The sequence below is a fragment of the Chelonia mydas genome, chromosome 7 (assembly GCF_015237465.2).
Source record: "Chelonia mydas isolate rCheMyd1 chromosome 7, rCheMyd1.pri.v2, whole genome shotgun sequence".
NCBI lineage: Eukaryota > Metazoa > Chordata > Testudines > Cheloniidae > Chelonia > Chelonia mydas.
The window spans coordinates 71,140,925-71,161,141 of record NC_057853.1 but is presented as its reverse complement, the minus strand read 5'-3'; the positions used below and the strand labels follow the sequence as shown (position 1 = coordinate 71,161,141).

Genomic DNA, 20,217 nt, shown 5'->3' with positions numbered 1-20,217 from the left:
AGCTCCAGACAGTTTCAAAGCTTCTATTGATACTCAGAATTTTGCTGAGCAGCAGCATATTAGCAAGACTTTGGTTAGACTCACTGCTGCTATGAGCAGCAACAAACAGTAAAGAATCATGTCCATTTCACTACACTGCTGCATGTGAAAGCCAGAAGTGGCAAAAGAGACAGAGACTGGAGAAGGACTCAAAACTTGGAGTAGTGGAGACCTGCCATCTCGTCAGGGTAACAAGGCAGCTCTGAGTGAAACTGAGTGAGAAAGGAGAAACGGAAAATTCCTTCATCTTTCTAGCAGTAAAGTGATGGTGCTTGAAGTTTAAGAGATATACTAGACAGAGGCTCACAAAAGTTGAAGCACTCGAAGAAGGGTCATGGGGTAGCACCAATGCAGAAATATCAGCATCATCCCATTCCTTTTCTACAACTCTCAGGAAATGGATTTTTTACCAGGGTTTCTTTCTGCCCTTAGCCCTTGCTGGTACAGATCCCCACCCTCGTCCATCATAGCTACCTGCATAGCGGGTTTAGTCCTCCGGCTACCTGATGCACAGCAATTGTACAAGTCCCATCTTTATCATCTGTTTAAATATGATTTCAGGTACTTGAAGTCATCTGATGAACTATCAATTCCCAGTTACTGTATGCTATTAATTTGGTCTCCCAATAGGTAAATTACCAGTGTTCAGCCTAGATCAAATACGAAACATCCTATACAGCATAAATTAGATTTGTATTACATTAATCTTCAGGTAACAGCTCTCTTCCCTCCCACAAACCCATCTCCTGTTATTCGAACATTGAACAACATGTTCAGAGCTGGGCCACTGACACCAGAAAGGATGGAATGTTGGAACCTGAAAGTTCCACAGCAATTGGAAGTGACAGCTGAAGAGAGGATCTAAAGAAAGTAGAACACTTGCCCCACTGGGGAGAAAAGAGATGGGAAAGTGCACAGGAAGCTAGGGAACCATGAGAGCAACAATGTTGGGAATGGGACAGGAAGGAGGAAGAAAATAAATGAAGAAACCAAGGCAGACAGGAAAGAGACTGAGAAAGAGCCTTGGTCTCACTGAACTGAGGGGAATGAGGAGTTTCAACTATCTGGTCCATTGGGAGTAATGGAAATGCTCCAAAGAGTAAAATGTTTGTGTAAGGTACTGAGTTGAAAAATAAAATAAAATGGGTTTAAGACCTGACAGAATTACAATCAGAACTCAGATATCTAATGGTAAAGAACAGGGGTGGACAAACTTTGTGGCCCGAGGGCCACATCTGGGGTATGGAAATTGTATGGTGGGCCATGAATGCTAACAAAATTAAGGTTGGGGTGCAGGAGGGGGTGAAGGCTCTGGCTGGGGGTGCAGGCTCTGGGGTGGGGCCAGAAATGAGAAGTTCAGGGCACGGGAAGGAGCTCCGGGATGGGTCAAGAGGTTGGGGTGTGGGAGGGGGTGAGGGCTCTGGCTGGAGATGCAGGTTCTGGGGTGGGGCTGGGGATAAGGGGTTTGGAATGTAGGAGGGGGGCTCCAGGCTGGGATCGAGGGGTTCGGCGTCTGGGAGGAGGCTTCGGGCTGGGGCAGGGGACGGGGCACGGGGGTGTGTGAGGGCTCCGGCTGGGGGTGCATGCTCTGGCTGGGGCTTAGGGGTTTGGGGTACAGGAGAGTGCTCTGGGCTGGGATTGAGGGGTTCGGAGGGCGGCAGGGGGATCAGGACTGGGGTAGGGGGCTGGGGCGTGGGAGGGGCTATGGGGTGTAGGCTCCAAGCGGCGCTTACCTCAAGCAGCTTCCAGATGCAGCAGCATGTCCCCCCTCCAGCTTCTAGGTGGAGGCGTGCCCAGGCAGCTCTGCGTGCAGCCCCGTCCGCAGGTGCTGCCCCTGCAGCTCCCACTGGCTGCAGTTCCCAGCCAATGGGCACTGAGGGGGGCAGCACTTGGGACAGGGGCAGTGTGCTGAGCCCCTGGCTGTCCCTATGCGTAGGAACTGGAGGGGGGACATGCTGCTGCTTCTGGGAGGTGTGGCATGCGCGTATGGAGCAGCCCCAAACCCCGCTCCCCGGCTGGAGCGCAGCAAGCCCCAGACCCCACTCCCCAGCAGGAGCTTGAGGGCCAAATTAAATCAGCTGGTGGGCCGGATGTGGCCCACGGGCCATAGTTTGCCCACCCCTGGTGTAGAAGGTTCAGGCTAAAAAGGTCAATTACCATAGTATGAGACATCCCAACAACCAACCCTCATTACATTTACTTGCAGAGTAAATTGCTACAGAACATTATTAACATTGATGTTAAAGACATTTTCTGGATAATACTGCTAATGGGTTTACAGTAAAAATCATTATGTTCATAATAACAGCATTTAATAAGTCACGCAGTTTTTTAGGTGAATCTGAAACTGGACTAGCAAAAATTAAATGTTAACATGATGAGTGCAGAGATGTGGCTCTGACCAACAACAGCGGTAACACAAAGAATGGCTTTCTGCACAACTGCAGTATGTTGGATAAGATAAATTACAGAGCAGGAAAGACAGAGAAGCTATTACCAGAGAAAGCAGCATACTTGCCATCTGTACTGCAGGGGAAATCTACACTACAAAATTAAGTCGACCGAAGTTACGTCAACGTACAGTCACTGAACTAATTACATCACTTTTGCATGTCCACACTACACGCCTTGTGTCGGTGGTGTCCATCCCCTCCAGGAGTGCTTGCACCGATTTAACTGTCAGTGTGGGGCATTGTGGGACAGCTTCTGAAACGCATCAACAGTCAATATAAGCAATGCAGTGTCTACACTGACACGGAGTCAGCCTAAAAGTGCTATGCCTCTGGCAGAGGTGGAGTTATTAAGTTGGTGTAGTCGGAGCTACATTTTAGAGTAGATACGCTTCTACCCCGATATAACGCACCCCGATATAACATGGGTTCGCATACAACGCAGTAAAGCTCCGACACACTGCTCTGATCAGCTTGTTAAGGGGGCCAGGCCGGGCCGGGGCTGAGGGGTTGGATAAGGAGCAGAGGGTCTCAGGGGTGGTCAGGGGCTCCTTCTCCCCCAGAGTCTGGGAGGCAGAAACGGGGGGGCCACTTTTGGGGGCCCCGCAGTGCCAGAGTGGCCTGGGGGATTAACGGGGGGCCGGGATCAGCCCGCTCCGCTTCCCTCGCCCCGGCCCCAGCCGTGTTGCTCAGGGGAGAGGGCTTGGGGGAAGGGATCCCCCCTGCACCCACCGGCAGTGGCGGAAGCGGAGCAGCCCTGCCCCAGAGCGCTCCACTCCACCACCTCCCAGCCGCGGCGCTCCGCTTCCCGCCGCAGGTGAATACGGGGAGCATCCTTTCTCCAACGTCCCCACGCTCACCGGCGGCGGGAAGCGGAGCGCCATGGCTGGGAGGTGGCAGAGTGGAGCGGTCTGGGGCCGGGCTGCTCCGCTTCCCGCCGCTGCCAGTGAGTGCCTCTCAGGGGGTGGCGGGAAGGTGGATAGGGGTCGGAGCAGTCAGGGAGCAGGGGGGCGGGGTAGGGGGTGGAGTCCTGGGGGTGATTAGGGACGGGGGTCTCTGGAGGGGGCGGTCAGGGAACAAGGAATGCGGGAGGGGTCCAAAGCAAGTTCGATATAACGCGGTCTCACCTATAACGCGGTGAGATTTTTTTGTCTCCCGAGGACCACGTTATACCAGGGTAGAGGTGTACTTACAGAGTTAGGTCAACAAAAGCTGCCTTATGTCGACCTAACTCTGTAGTGTAGGCCAGTGAAGTGGCCCATTAACCCCTTTGCAAACATAGGCAAAAGAGGTGTTAATGAGTTACACACTGTTGTAAGAAGACACAAATCCAGTGTCTTTATTAAGACCAGATTTTAGTGTCCAGCAGAATTATGAATTTAAGCGTCCATGCACATCTTTTGATGTTGTTGTGCACACTTCCTTTGAGGGCGAGGACTGGGTGGGTCCGCATGTCTGGGCTCCAGCCCAAGCCTGAATGTCTACATCATAAGTGAAGTGCCCTGTAGCCTAAGCTGTGTGAGCCCAAGTCAGCTGACACATGGGTGCTAAACTGCAGCTAGGGTGACCAGACAGCAAATGTGAAAAATCAGGACAGGGTTGGGGGGTAATAGAAGCCTATACAAGAAAAAGGCCCCAAAATTGGGACTGTCCCTATAAAATCGGGACATCTGGTCACCCTAACTGCAGCACTGATATAAAGTTAAAAACTACGCAAACAGTCCAACTTGCAGAGCAAAAAAAAAATCTCTAAAGTAGATTATCTGTACCAAAAAACAGAAGAAAACTTCCTCTTGAAAGACTGAGGCACTTAAGGAATCCAAATCCTAAGCATAATTCCAATAGTCATACCTAGACACCACCTATACTTAATGATTTATGAGTAAGTGTTCTTAACACTCCCCCAATCTTTTTCTAGCAACTATAGAGAGGAGGTCCATTATGACAACATGCAGGGGTGTGTTTGGTACAGTTACAATTTCAGATGTCCGGCAAAGGTAAGGTGTTTAGTTTGAAGTCCTATAAACGCCTGTAATGATCTCAGACTGACTGTTTTGAAAAATTAAGCAGCTAACAGAGTGCACAGTGCTGATTGATCCAGGCCGGAAGCCAGGTGTCTAACTATCTTTCAAGGGGATATAATACTGGTTAAGTCCTTAATGGTAGTTGGGAGTCTTGCTTCACAGACTCACAGCCCTGGGGTATTAGGGATGCATGGTTGTCCATACTGGGTCTTGGGGTGGGACAATCCTTTCAATTCCCTTATATAAAAGGTGTGACGTTCTTTTCCTAGAAGACCACTAGTTTTTGGCTTTTTCTGTACATCTACCTAGAAACTTGACCAATTGTCTATTTTCCTGTTCTGAGCTGGAGGGGGATTTTGTATTAAATCAAAGTATGTATTAGCAACAGCCCTTACATTATAATGTTTTCACGTTATTTATTGTTTTTCCCCAACTTTTCAGTTCATAATTAAACAATGCAAGTGTACATAGTTCCCTCAAATTTCACAATTCAAGTTGTGAAAGTTTGAGATTTGCTGAGAACTTGGGCTGTTTTGGATCCCTGACATTAGTATATAACTTTGGGATGTCACGATCAGATCTCCTAAACACACTAGAAAAGTTGTTAAAAGCACCTTAGCATTTTAGGGGTTAAGCGACCATTTAAATATTAACAAGAAATGAAATCCCTCTACTTCCCACCTTCTTTGTAAGCACAGAAATATTGAAAATATGGGAAATACGGTACTCAAATTATTTTCCCTTGTAGAAGGTGCTTATCAAGCTCTAAGTGCCCCACAGATGTAAGCCAAGTTCCTCCTCTTCTACAAATTGAAGTTTTGTTACAAAGCAAGCTGAAAACAGGAAAGTATGTGCTTCAAATGACTTGCAGTTGAATTTATGTAAATACATGTATATTTACACTCTACAGCTAATTGGCAGGCATGTGGCTAGGTTGGGACAGAGATAGGAGTTGACCTCTCTTGCAGAGAATGTATGGACGGATGTAGGGGGTCAGCGGCAAGGAGCTCCCCACCAGCCTTGGAGGGGCTGCAGGGCTAGCACTGTTGGATATGCAGTACTGGGAACATGGACTCCTTTTAGAGGTTCAGTGTTGGCTATGTACGTGTTTCCTAGCTTTTGCAGGGAGCCAACACTAGCTGAGAAACAGAAAAAAGACTCTCATACTCCTTTCACAAGGTACAGTTCCAGCTGTGAAGTATAGGAGGGAATCTCATTACTCTTACAGGTTTCAGAGTGGTAGCCGTGTTAGTCTATATTTTTCACGTTCTCGGTGTATATATATCTTCCTATTGTATTTTCCACTGCATGCATACGATGAAGTGGGTTTTAGCCCACAAAAGCTTATGCCCAAATAAATTTGTTAGTTTCTAAGGTGCCACAATTACTCTTACAGTGGATATATTGCTGGCTGTGTTTGGAACAGGTGATAACTAAGGGGGAATTATAGCTCCTACTCTGCTGAAAGCAGATGGGAGCTCTCCCTATTTGTGGGTCTAGATAAGCAGTTATTCCCCAATAACTGCCCTTCCCTCCTTGGCTGGTGCAGCAAAAGCTCTCACTCCTGTTTCACTCTACTTTGATCACTTGTTTGTTGGGTGTAGTGCTGGCTCTGCATGAATGGGACATAAAGAGACTCTCTCCTGCTTTGCAGAAAGTTGGAGGCTACCTATGTATATATGGAAAATGAAGTGTTATCGATCCATGGGGCTAGGGTGTCCCCTTTCCTGCAGGTAGTGCAGTACTGGCAACGCATATGAGGAGGTCTCACCAATCTTGCAGGGGGTGCCCCGGGTATGTATAGCTCTGTCTATGCGTGATCTCATGCGTGGATCTCAATTTGCAGGTTGGCGGGGTGCTAGATGTCTGTATACCAGGGTAGAGGGGCTCTCCCCTCCCTTGCAGCAGGTGCAGGGCCGGCTGCATGAATGGTGAGGGGGGTGCGGAGCCGGCTGGGTGTAGGGTGGAGGCGCAGGGGGCGCGGTGCTGGCTGTGTGTGTGCGCGCACGGAGGTGCGGAGCTCACCTCCCTTGCAGGGGGTGCGGTGCTGGCTGTGCTGCGCCCGGTAACCCTCGATCACCTCCCACTCGCCGTTGTCGCGTTTGATGGGGAAGGAGACGCTGAGCACGTGGTTGCAGGGCTTGATGATGCGCAGGATGCCGCGGACGCGGTGGCGCCGCTCCTCGGGGCTCTCCCGCGAGCGCAGCCCCTCCACCAGCTTGTCCTCCACGATGCCGGCGCCGCGGTCGAAGAAGCCCTCCACCATCTTGAAGAAGTTGGGGTCGTCCTCCCGCTCCGCCTCGCTGTAGCGCCGCCGCTGCGGGAGCCCCCCGCTGGGGCCTCCCCACAGGGCTGCCCCTACCGCCGCGCCGGGCTCCGTGCCCGCCAGCACCGAGCCGGCCCCGGCGCGGGACGCCAGCAGCTCCCCGAGGTAACGGTACATGGCGGCAGCTACAGCGGGGCTGGAGGCCGAGCCGGTGCTGACAGCTCTAGCCCTGCGCGGCCCGATGGCACAATAGAGGCGGCCTGCCGGCGCCGCCGCCTTTAAATGGCCCCGGGGGGCGAGGCCGGAGGGGGGCTGGGGGTCACACGCCACCGCCCTGCCGCGCTTGCGCACACGCCTCGCCGGGAACTCCTCCCCTCTCTTGGCTCCGCCGTGAGGAGCTGGGCGCGGTGCCAGGCCTCAGCCCGTCTACCGGAAGGCCCGAGGTGGGTGTGTGGCGCGCATGCGTGTCGGGATCTAGCCTCGGTCGGTCGTCGCTCTCAGTCCAGGGCGCTGGTGCGGGAGCGCGAACCTAAAGCGCTTCCGCCCGGGCAGGGGGTGCGGAGCGGTCGTTTCTCCCGCTTGCGGGCGCGGGGAGCCCCGCGGTAGGTGGCTGGGGGGGGGGCCCGCGCCCGCGTCCGCGCCGCGTACAGGAGACGCCGTCATCCTTCCCCTTCCGCTGCGGGGAGCGGCAGAGCCCCTGACTTCCCCGGGCCCCGCGGGCACTGCCGCCCGCCCCGCTGCACCCGCCTTTCCGGTTCCAGCTGCCCGCCCGCCTCCGAGCCATGGCCACGCTGGCTATCCCGGCTGAGCGAGCTGTAGCCCAGTGGCTCTCAACCTTTCTAGACTCGTGTACCCCTTCCAGGAGTCTGATTTGGCTTGCGTACCCAGGTTTACCTCACTTAAAAACTACTTGCTTACAAAATCAGACATAAAAATACAGACGTGTCATAGCCCACTATTACTAAAAATTGCTTATGTTCTAATTTTTTACCATATAATCTTGAAATAAATCAATTGAAATATAAGTATTGTACTTTTCGGTGTATAGGATATAGAGCAGTATAAACAAGTCATTGTTGAAATTTTAGTTTGTACTGACTTGGCTAGTGTTTTTAAGTAGGTTTCAGAGTAGCAGCTGTGTTAGTCTGTAATCGCAAAAAGAAAAGCAGTACTAGTGGCACCTTAGAGTCTAATCAATTTGTTTGAGTACAAGCTTTCGTGAGCTACAGCTTGAAGTGAGCTGTAGCTCACGAAAGCTTGTACTCAAATAAATTGGTTAGTCTCTAAGGTGCCACTAGTACGCCTTTTCTTTTTGCTTTTAAGTAGCCTGTTGTAAAACTAGGCAACTATCTAGAAAAGCAATGATTTTCAATGTACCCCTGGTTGAAAATTATTGCTTTAACCTACAGTGCTGATGGACTCTGCTGCCTCGCTTATCTGGGGTACGGGGACCTTCTACCCTAGGTAACACAGGGCTCAATATGCCACCATTTGTATCTTAGCTTTGGGTATTCCCTGTTCTGCCTGCCAGGCCTGTCACAAGGTGACACAGAGAGCCTTGTTCTCTGACCCTCTCAGAGCAACGTTCTTGTTCGTTTCGATGGGAGCCAAGATTAGAGCAGACATGCATAGCCAGGGAGGAGAGCTGCACAAGTAATCTATTGGTCAGTAAAAAGAAAAGGAGTACTAGTGGCACCTTAGAGACTAACCTAGTCTCTAAGGTGCCACTAGTACTCCTTTTCTTTTTGCAAATACAGACTAACACGGCTGTTACTCTGAAACCTATTGGTCAATGTGTGTTGTGTCCCCTTCTGGGCCCAACCCACAGAGGATGTGAATATGATTGTGGTGAAAAACAGTGCACTAACTTCCTTGACAGAGTTAGACAATAGCAGTCTCTTTATCTGTTATTCAGGGATGTCATTTCAGGGGAAAAACTGCTGGTGTATAGAATATGTGTGATAAAATTATATCCTGCAAAGTCTTGGGGTGGCAGGGAAGGAAGTAGAGCATATAGATTTATGAAAACTTCCCCCGAGGGGGGCAACAACTGCCCCCCTGGCCCATAGCAAATGATGCCGCTGGTTTCCTGAAAGACTCATTTTTTGTGGGAAAATATTCTTCCTAAATAGGAGCAAGGAGGGAAAGCATAAGTGGAAATATTTATTGTTGAATACAATTTCAGACTTCCTAACCTGGACAGGATATTTTTTCATTTGTTCTCTAATAATAAATTTTAATAAAAATTTTTTTCATTTGTTCTCTCTTGAATAAAAGTACTGTTTAGTACAAATCTGGCTAATTTTGGCCAGAGCATACAACCCTCTTGCCAAGCAAACATGCTGCTCTCCAGACAGTGGAAACAGGGACATCTGTCTATCTAGACGTGGATTGGTCTATCTAGATAGATATGCTAATCTCAAAATTCTTCAGGCATGTACAAGATATATGTTGTACATTAATCAAGCCACAATCCGGGGGGCTTGAAAAAAATGGGCCAACTGAAGTAAAATAAACCTACCTTTTGACGGGGAGAGAGTTTGACGTCTCCTATATGGGAAACAAATTTCAGGACACAGTCAGAAATAAGATTATTTCCTGGAGGCCAAATCCAAGCAGTAATGCTTTGCAAACTGTGTGGACAGACCATCTAGCGCAGGGGTTCTCAAACTGGGGATTGGGAACTTTCGGGGGGTTGTGAGGTTATTACATGGGGGGTCGGGAATTGTCAGCCTCCACCCCAAACCCTGCTTTGCCTCCAGCATTTATAATAGTGTTAAATTAAAAACACTTTTTAATATATTTATGGGGGGGGGGGGGGTTGCACTCAGAGGCTTCCTATGTGAAAGGGGTCACCACTGTTCTAGCTGCTGTGCAGATGTCTGTGATGGAAATACCTCAGGGCTTGTCATCCTTGCAATTAAATTGAGTTTTTCCCTAATTTGAGTCACAACCCTCAGAGGTCATGTTTTCTAGACCTTTAATCATTTTGTGTGGAAGATTGAAAAAATTGGGTTTGTTTAGTCTGGAACAGAGAAGACTGAGGGGGGACATAAGTTTTCAAGTACATAAAAGGTTGTTACAAGGAGGAGTGAGAAAAAATTATTGTTCTTAACCTCTGAGGATAGGACAAGAAGCAATGGGCTTAAATTGCAGCAAGGGAGGTTCAGGTTAGACATTAGGAAAAACTTGCTAACTGTCAGGGGTGATTAAGCACTGGAATAAATTGCCTAGGGAGGTTGTGGAATCTCCATCATCGGAGATTTTTAAGAGCTTGTTAGACCTGTCAGGGATGGTCTAGATCAGGGGTGGGCAAACTTTTTGGCCCAAGGGCCACAGCGGGGTTGCGAAACTGTATGGAGGGCAGCGTAGGGAAGGCAGTGCCTCCCCAAAGAGCCTGGTCCCTGCCCCCTCCCACTTTCCACCCCCTGACTGCCCACCCCCCCACGCCAGAACCTCTGACCCATCCGACCCCCACCTGCTCCTTGTCCCCTGACCGCCCCCTCCCGGGATCCCCCGCTCCTAACTGCCCCCTTCGGAAGCCCACCCTCTATCCAACCCCCCCTGCTCCCTGTCCCGGGACTGCCCTGACCCCTATCCACACCCCCACCCCCTGACAGGCCCGCCGGGACTCCCATGCCTATCCAACACACCCTGCTCCCTGTCCCCTGACTGCCCCCCCCCCAGGATCCTCTGCCCCTTATCCAACCGCCCCCTGACTGCTCCAACCCCTACCCACACCCCCGCCCCCTGACAGGGCCCCTGGGACTCCCACGCCTATCCACCCCACCCCCATCCCCTCACTGCCCCCCCACCCCACCCCAGCCCAGCCCAGAACCTCCGCCTCATCCAACTGCTCCATGTCCCCTTGTTATACCAATAAATTAAAAACCAGCAGGATCTTATTAAAGGGAAAAAGGCAAAATACCACATTTATTGTGAATACAGAAAGAATCATAGTAAGCAGTTAGTTACAGCTATAACATTCCATTCAATCTCATATTTATTCACACACACAGGTTCTGCAAGGTTGTTATCATAGTTACCAGCCTTAGAGTTGCTCATGCCAAGCCACTGGCCAGGTGGCCTGGACATGAGGAGGGAGCAGGGCCTTGTCAGATGCTCATCTGATGCTCCTGGAAGTTGCTTTGCAGAATCAGACCCCAAAGTTCTCACTTTTTAGAGTCTCTTTTTATAGGAATTTCTTCCTAGGCCAGTCTGTGGGAATTGCTTCATCATGCTGTTGCTGAATCAATCAGCAGATGGCACGTTCCTGACAGCTCCGTGCTGCTAGATGTTATCTTGTTCTTTGGTTCTCCCATTCTTGAGGCTGTTGGGTGGATTCCAGTCTGACCTGCGGGGGTCCTCTGGTTATTTCCACTTGATGCCTTCTTCAGCCGATGGACACTGGATTCTTAGGCTGGCACCTCCCTGATCATTCAGTTATTATCCACACCAAGCATCCATCCACATACATCCTCTATCTCTATTTTAATCACAATTGTTAATACAACAAAAGGGCGGGGAGTCTCTGGGTGCTGTTTCTGTTGTTAGAGTATTGCTTTGAGTCTCTCTCTCTGTGAATTGCTTTGAGAACAGACTCTGTCTTAGAATGTACTAACACAATTAGCAGCTTGCAAGTTTCACACATAGAGGGAGAGACACAGTACCAAAAACCAAGAGACCTCTTAATTAGTAATACCCTGGAATTTAAACTATGGGGAATCAAACTCATTTGTGATTTTAATACAGAACTTCTTTAATATGATCCAACACCCTGACTGCCCCACGGGACCGACTGCCCCTTATCCAACCCCCCCTCCCCCGACTCCCTAATCATGTTTCTCAGAGCGGCAGGACTGGCTTATTGGAAACCCTGGGAGGTGGGTGGGCACAAGCTGTGCTGCCTGCACAGCAGCCGTGGCTGTGGGGGAGGGGGCTAGCCTCCCCGGCTGGCAGCTCAAGGGCCAGGCAGGACAGTCCTGCGAGCCGTAGTTTGCCCACCTCTGGTCTAGATAGTACTTAGTCCTGCCGTGAGTGCAGGGTGCTGGACTAGATGACCTCTTGAGGTCCCTTCCATTTCTATGATTCTAAAACTCCTTATTTTTAGTGTGAGGTGTGCTTTTAACTTTAGTTGGCCTATCGGGGGTATAGATAAAGCTCAAGTTAGCATGATTTGCTACCTGCTAACACAACCAGTTTGTGCAGCTCAAAGTGTTTTGTGATGGGGCAGCTTTTCCTCAAAATAGGATAACTCGAGAGGAGTTAGGTATAGATAACTTGATTTAACTTGAAACTGTATGCTAAGGCAGACTGTGGTAGCTACAGTGTCCCAGTTTGAAGAAACTTTGAGGAGGTCATCTAATTTCAGATTAACCAGGTCATAGCAACATGAGGAGCAATCAGACATCAGTTTAGTTCTCTGGGTTGCAGCATTTTCCAGTGAGTTGGTTTCAAAAGAAAAACCCACTTGTCTTTCTCCCTGGAGCTAATGACTGCTTTACTGATAAGAATTTACTCAATGGGTGGAGTTATTTCCATCATTTTTGTTTTTAATAGATGTTTACTATAAAAGACAAAGGTACATAATGGAAGTATAAAAAGTAGCGGGTGGCAGGTAAGCACTACACAATTTGCACTGGATGATAAATGCTCTTCCTCGCAGTTCTGTGGGGCCTTTGCTGCTTTCAAGAATGTGCCAAGTTCTCTGGGAAGCTCCCTGGCCCCTTATTATGAAACAAACCCTGTAATTCATTCTATCATGTCAGGCAGGAGCTCAAACCTCTCAGTGCAGTGAAACTCAAGAGTCTTACTCACATTAATGGGGCTTTTCAAACTGCCAGGAAACCTTTAAGTTCTGACATTTCAACCTTTCTCTGTGAGAGGCATCACCCAGAACATGTTTGCTGTAAGAATTGCAGGAGAGACCGAAAGAATGGCTCTCCCCTATGTATCCTGTTGTGTGGACATCCTTATGCCTGCTTTTCAAGTATTGTATTTAGGAACATCTGGGCCCAATTTTGCCTTCAGATAAATACATGTAACTTTCATTGAAGTAAATTAAAGTTGTGTGTGCTAATCAGAAGTCAGAATTGGGCTTGGAGTGTGTGGCTGCCCAATACTGCAGTTGGTGAAGATATCATTTGTTAACGTCAGAAGCAGGAGGTAATATCACAGGAGCAGGAGGTGCCGGTCTATATGGACACTTAATTTGCAGCAAACCAGAGTGTAAATCTACCTTGTTAGCCTGCACTAAGTGCCCATATGGATCTGCTGCTGCACACAAGAGTTCTGTAGTGCTCTTTGCTCTACCTCGCTTTGAAACAGACAATTAAAGCGCACTAGAAGTTGCAGTGCATGGCAGCAGGGTCCACACAGGTGCTTAGTGCAAGGTAGATTTATGCCCCAATTTGTTACAAACTAAGTGGTCACCTAGGCAAGCCTTAAGTGACAAGCTGAACTAAAGAACAGTCATGAAAAAGGGATTTCAAAAAAATACACACAACCTCCTGTGTACTCGTCTCAAGAAGTGATATGGGTAACCTGCAGTTAGTGAACATCAGCATATTTGATGCTTTTTATTGTGGGGTCAAAGACAGAAAGGTCTTTGCAAAAGTCAATCTTTTTTTGTTAATTTTGCAGTTTTGAACGGGAAAGACTGTTGTACATGCAGTGGGAAAAAGTCCAAATTATATGAAACAAAAGTACTATGTACAAGTGCAGTCCCACATCACACGGTATACACTTATGCAACAGTATTACAAGTATTTTTTACAAAGGGGTTTTTACATGTACACAATAGATCAGCGTTTCTCAAAATGGGGTCCGTGAGAGTACGCCGGGGGTCCACGGGCCCTGCTAATCATCTTCTCCCGCTCCCTCCCAGTGCCTCCTGTAGGTCGTGGAACAGCTGTTCAGCAGTGTGCAGGAGGTGCTGAGAGGGAGGAGCGGGGACAGGGCGTGCTTGGGGGTGGGGCCTTGGGGAAAGCAGCGGGGTTGGCCCTGGGGCTGAGCAAGGGACTTGGAGGGTCTGTGAAATTTTTTTTAAATCAAAATGGGGGTCCTCCGGTTGCTAAAATTTGAGAACTGCTGTAATAGATAGAATCCCAGTCTCTGTTTTGTATTGTCACTGCATGATAAATACCCCTAATTGTCAGTGATAAGAAGTAGGGAAGACCACTGAAGAGAGAATGGCAGCTCCTGCTCACCTTCAGGATTTGTGTGGTATATCATTATGTATTATTAATCATGTTTATTACGGTAGTTCTTAAAGGCCAACCAAGAATGGGACTCTGTTACACTAGGTGCTGTGCAGCCACAGAGAAGTACATAGTCCATGCACTGAAGAGCTTACAGTCTAAATAGACGAGACAGCCACAGGATGTGGGAATGGGTATAACACACAAGCACAGTGAACAATATTATGGCAGCAAATTACGTTAGTTCTATGATTTTTTTTTTTTTGCTTACGGGCTTACTTGGGGGGGATAAACTAAAGGGGAAGGGTTGGAGACAGCAGGGGTTATAATTATCATGTCCAGAGTCTGAAGATGCCTGTTAGTAAAACACAGGGAAGCAAAAGCAAGAAATGTTTCCCTTTTGCTTATGCAGGTATTGTCAAGCCTGCTTTAGAGACTCAGCCTCTCAATATATTTATATTATTAGAATTGCTCAATTACTTCGATATATGAATATGGGGATAGGTACAGTCAAGGCTAATTCCCCACTCTGGCACTTTGAGTGCAGAAGGTGGGGGCCCACAAGGATTCAAAAAATTAATATTGGCCACTCCAGGCTATTAAACTCCCAAGGTCACAGTTTCTCTCTGACCTTGGATGGGTAGATGCTGCCACCACCCATGTGCAAAAGAACCCCTTGAGAACCAGGAAGGCTCACTTGGGAATTCCTTCCTGCCGGGTACTCTCAAGCCCTTTCACACCCTCCATTCTGGGGAAGAGCTGAGAACGAAAACAAAGGAAATTAGCTGTTGCTCCCAGCTAATTAAACAGCATATGCACAAACCTCTTAGGACACCAAAAATCCAATCCTGTTCTTAAAGGTAAATTTTATTAAAAACAAAAAGAAAGAAAATACATCTGAAAACTCAAGCTATTGCTAGATTTTTAAAAGAAACAATTACAAAAATTAAGCATCAAGATAGCTCTCTTGAGGTTCAGCTTAAAGGTTACAAGCAAAACAAAAGCATCTGGGGTTAGCACAGAGGAGTCCATTAGCTATAAGAAATAAACAGAAATAACCCTAATCACATCTTTCTAGTCATTACCTGATTTACTTACATATTTGAGGTTTCAGATAAGTAGGATTGAGGTATGATTTGATGCTTTTTCATACCTAGTTTTAAAGCTGCTTACAGCATTGCTGCTCTGTGTCGCTGCTCCCTGGAGAACAATAAAAGCAGACAGGGAAGTTTTTTTCCCCATTTTAAAAAGTTCTAGCCCTCCCATTGGCTCCTTTTGGTCAGGTGCCCACTCCTTTCCTTTTACCTGTAGGCTTGTTAACCCTTTACAGGTAAAGCAAGTAGAGAGCAGCTACTAAGAGGAATTTTTTTAGCTAACTGGCTGGCTGGATGTCCATAAAAGGGAGCTATTTCCCCCCCCCCCCTTTCATTTATCACAGGTACTAATGAGAATTTCATAATAGTGTCAGAGAAGTGAGGAAATGCAAAAGGAAATACACTGTCATTTCTGTGGCCTCGGTAGGGAAACATTTGGCTTCCATCATAAAGCACTGAAGCAATAGCTGCTCCACTGCTGAAACACTGAGTTTAAAATGTGTGTGTAAAAGAATATGAACTAAGAAACAGGTATAGAGACAATAATAATAATTAGCACTTAGTGCTTATCAACCAATTCTCATAGACCCCTGAGGTATAGGAAATAGTATTCCTATATTACAGATAGGAAGATTGAGGCGGGGTTAAGTGGAAAATGTGACAATTATTTGACTTGTTCAAGAGTTCAGAAAGGCCTACATCAGAGTTAGAACCATAAAGTTCCTGGCTTCCTGTTCTGTATTCAGATCACTAGAATACACCTCTCTGAAAGTGTTCCTTACTTAGTTGTCAGCTGCATGCATTGACCCAGATATGTTTGATACATTACTTCATATGTTAGGGATTCAGAATGGTAAAACACAATGCAAGAGTGAAAATGAATATTCTTTTCCACCAGTTTCACTAGCATGTCTTTCTATGAAATAACAGCATGAGCAGAGCCCTTCTGCTTTGCTAAAGGTGAAAGTCCAGTATTACTGAATTCCTACAAAATATTCAAGTTACACTTGGAACTCTTCAGAAAAAGTAAATCAGAAATTATCTTTTATTTTTGTAATGTTTGAAGACAATCACATGTGAGAAGAATAATTATGTATGTGTGTATAATATATATAAACACTTCACCAGCATAATTGACTTTCACTACACCCATGTGAGGTTGATAATGAGGTGAATGTAGAGGTTAAGTGACTTGCCCAATGACACAGAGCAGGTCTTGGGCAAGAGTTAAGATTAGAATTCAAGAGTTTTTGTGTCTTAGTTCCTATAAGCTAGGCCGCATTTCTTCTCTCTATTCCAGTCAAATATCTGTCTTTCTTGTGTTAAGGAGTAAGCAGTAATTAAAGGAGCTATTTCTCGTGGTCTCAGAACATTGCTCAGTATGCATATATGTCTGTTGTTAGTTTACTGTGACTTGTAGATATGAAAACAATAATTGTAATAATGAAAGATACACTGTATGATCTTTGTTTAGAGTAACACATGGAGGACATTGGAAGACTCTCCTTTCAGTTAAACTGGTAAAAGATCACTTGGATGGTTTTAAAGGTAATTTTTGATATTTTTTGTGTGCAACTAGAAATTGCAGTAAATTTCAGTTACTTTCATACTGAAATTGAATTATTTTTCTCCTAGTCATTTAAACACACAGAAGTACAATGGTAAACAAATGTATGTGCTGAAGGAAACTTATCTGCATGGATGATGGACTTATTTAGCTCTAATTTATGGGACACGGTGATATACTTGTTCTTCTTACAATTCTTACAACCTAAGAATTGGGAAAACATTCTGAATTTGGAAAAAGTAGAACAGACAACTTTTCCTGTGCCAACTATTTTTAAAATAGCTTTTACTTCCAACTTTAAATATTATGGCTTATTTCATTTTAGATGTAATATAAACACCTCGTTTTATTTATTTTGTGCTTACCTGAATTGAAGAGATCCATGTTTTTAAGATATGGATGCTATTTTAGCAAATTTCATTACAAAAAAGTATATTGGCTAAAATTATTGTTCAAGGTGTACTAAGAAAATCAGAAAATCAAAGCCAGGAACCCAGTAGACTTTTGCATTTGCTTTGATGACAGAGTATTACTCAAAAGCTTATATAATTCTACTATCTGAAATTACACAGGAATGACCACTGGGTATCCTTGTTTGCTATTCCTGAAACTGTGATTTCTTCACACAGAAGGAAAAAAATCCCTAATAATTTTACAGAGTTAAAACTAGAACTGGTCAGAAAAAAATTAGAGATTTTTTTCTTCAGAATTTGTTTATTTCATTGAATCAACACATTCTGCAGGACTGTGTCAGTTTTGACAGAATTCCTCTAGAAGCTTGGGGGGGTTTCATCAGTTTTCTGCCAGTTCACTAACTTGATTCCTCTTCTGCCCACCTGCTAGGCTTCTAGGCAATCCTGGCTCCTCAGCAGCCCATTTTGTGGGCTTCCCCCAGCTCCGAGGCTTGTGGCTTCTGAACAGCCTTGGTTCCCAGGGCTTCTAGGCTTCCTGGCTGCAGGAGCTACCTTGGAGTTGGAACACCCAACCAGGCAGACTGCCCTGGAGTCAGCACTCTGAGGGCTTCCAGGGTCCCTGGTTTTGTGGCAACCTACCAGGCAGACTCCCCCAGAACCCAGGCTCCCAGTAGAACTGGGTATAGAATGATCATTCCAGTTTGCAGAAAATTTTCAAAATTTTGAATTGGATTGAAACCACTTTTTGGAATCTCAAAATTCTCAGCTGTTGGCAGTTCACATTGGCTGCTTAGAAGTGGGCCTGGTCTTTATTTGGATGGGAGACCTCCAAAGAAAATCCAACTACTGCAGAAGATCGTATTGATGATCTGTTAAGTGATGTTGTTTCTCCAAATCAATTCTAAATCAGTGCCAACAAGATATAAAACTGAGGTTTTGGCCAAATGTGGCCGTTAAAGATCACATGATACTTTAAACAAGTGATGGGGGCATTACCCCCTTAACCTTTGTATTCTGTTCAGACTCCAGTCTGAGCAATTACATTCTGCCTACCTAAATTTCAGCTGCAGTTTCAATCAGTTAAAGTATCTTTCTTTATTTCCTATCTTAACCTGTTGTGTAGAGTTCACTTAGGCATTTAATGCTTGTGGTAGGTGAAATGATACCTGTGTGTATTTGTAAAGCACTTTTGCAATGTGCACAATTCTGATTGAGGTCAGTGGAAGTTCTGTGTTTGGAGCAAATGTGTGAAATAAATGCAGAATATACCATTGATATCTGCATCGTAGATAATAAATTTGCAGTGTGTACAGAAGGTAGCTATTTTGTGTATAACTTATACATTTTGAGGTCCTTGGGATGAAAAGTCCAGTCAAGGAGGCTAGAAGGCAAAACATTGTTTTAGGATTTTGGGGGCAGGGTTTGAATGTATAAAACAAACAGCATCTTAGACATGCAGAACAGTCAGAGAAAAAGTCAACCAGTAAGTATCTGAGCTAAATACATTGGTTATGTCAGACAAAATCAAATAAATCTATTATTGAAACCCTAGATATGTACATTTTTAGCTAAAAATATTGATTGCTGCCTCTGGATGTTTATATTATACAATCAGATAAATGGGCAGTTTTTTACTTGAGGACTATGATCTGTCTAAAGATGGAGTTTCTCTGTTAAGCAAGAAAAAAAATCTTGTTTGCTGTATTTAGCTGAATGTTGCAGCTGGTTCCCTTATGAGCCACTAAGCCTTATAAGCTCCAAGAATGCATTTTCTCTCATCAGTAATGCTCAGTGTATTAGAAGATCACTCCACTCAGTGTTCTTATCACTTAGTATTCTGGTGGTGTGTTTATTCCGTACGAATTTTTTCCCCAATCTCTCCCTCTTCCCTCCACTCTTGTAATTCTACTGATTTTTTTTTTTCCCGGTTACTCTAGGTTATTGAATATCAACTAATTCTACATCATATGATATTTTTCAAACTGAATTGGTGTCCAAATAACTGCTCTTTCCAGTGTAATAGCTCCAGAAAAGTGAACATTTGGAAGAATAATCAGATTTTTTTTTTTCACACTTATTGGCGGGAGTGATAGCTCAGGGGTTTGATCATTGGGCTGCTTAAACCCAGGGTTGTGAGTTCAATCCTTGAGGGGGCCATTTAGGGATCTGGGGCAAAAACTGGGGATTGGCCCTGCTTTGAGCAGGGGGTTGGACTAGATGACCTCCTGAGATCCTTTCCAACCCTGATATTCTATGAGTCTAATACTTCTTGATACAGCCATTAATATGGGTACTAACGTATATGACAGCAAATGTCATTGGATTATATAAAGACACAGCTGTCATTTTTTGCAGCTTCATGTGTTGACATTGCATGCCAATTATTGAATGAACTAATTTTCATATTTGCAAATAATCTGCATATACGTCATCTTAAACCATTTTGGGAATTCGTGCTTATGAAAGGTATCCGCCTCAATTCAGCCTTGAGTGTCTAGGAATTAGGATTCAATTACATAGTATTTTCTCCCATATGGATCATCAACAGAGATTAAACCCAAGGTTTTCAGCTCAGTAATACAAACCTTTTCTACTTGAGCTGCAGGATTAGTTGATGAAAGTTATTATCAGGATAGACTGATTTTTTTTAAATCAAAACAATTTAAATCACTGATTTTAATTGTGATTTAAATCAGCAAGAAGGAAACATTGATTTAAATCATCAGTTTTAATTGTGTTTTTCAATAGTACTTTTTAATTATTTTCCAAAAGAAAGATTAATTCTTATCCATGTCCAGTAAAGCAGTGCTTTTCAAACTTTTTTTCTGGGGACCCAGTTGAAGAAAACTGTTGATGTCTGCAACCCAGCGGAGCTGGGGATGAGGGGTTTGGGGTGTGGGAGGGGCTCAGGGCTGGGGCAGAGGGTTGGGGTGCCGGGAATGAGGGGTTCAGGGTGTGGGAGGGGGCTCTGGGCTGGAGCAGAGGTTTGGGGTGTGGGAGGGGGTTAGGGTTCTGGGCTGGTAGTACAGGCTCTGGAGTGGGGCTGGGAATGAGGGGTTTGGGGTGCAGGAGGGGCTCCGGATTTGGGGAGGGGCTCAGGGCGGTGTCGAAACAGGTAGGCACTAGCCTGCCTTAGCTGGGCAGCACCGCCGATGGGACTTTTAA

General features: G+C 46.0%; 2 protein-coding genes across 15 annotated transcripts in view; one reads left to right on the top strand and one right to left on the bottom strand.

Moving 5' to 3' along the window:
• The window catches only part of GLUD1 (glutamate dehydrogenase 1), a 48,657-nt gene extending 41,701 nt beyond the window's left edge, over positions 1 to 6,956 (bottom strand). The window contains exon 1 of the mRNA XM_037904312.2: positions 6,539 to 6,956. Within this exon, the coding sequence (XP_037760240.1) occupies positions 6,539 to 6,956 (418 nt within the window). The remainder of the gene's footprint in view (positions 1 to 6,538) is intronic.
• Positions 1 to 20,217, top strand: part of SHLD2 (shieldin complex subunit 2) — a 150,157-nt gene that overhangs the window by 67,748 nt on the left and 62,192 nt on the right. For 8 of the 14 annotated variants that reach the window (XR_006292495.1, XR_006292496.1, XM_043552184.1 and 5 more), the window contains exons 1-2: positions 7,248 to 7,381; positions 16,547 to 16,620. The exons of 1 other annotated variant lie outside the window; for it this stretch is intronic. Coding sequence is in view for 2 of the 13 variants with exons in the window: in XM_037904310.2 (XP_037760238.1) it covers positions 7,062 to 7,222; positions 16,547 to 16,620 (235 nt within the window). In the remaining 11 variants the exon portion in view is untranslated. Of the gene's footprint in view, positions 1 to 6,674; positions 6,945 to 7,061; positions 7,223 to 7,247; positions 7,382 to 16,546; positions 16,621 to 20,217 lie in introns of those variants that run through there. 5 more of the 14 variants (XM_043552181.1, XM_043552174.1, XM_037904310.2 and 2 more) reach the window with 4 other exon arrangements.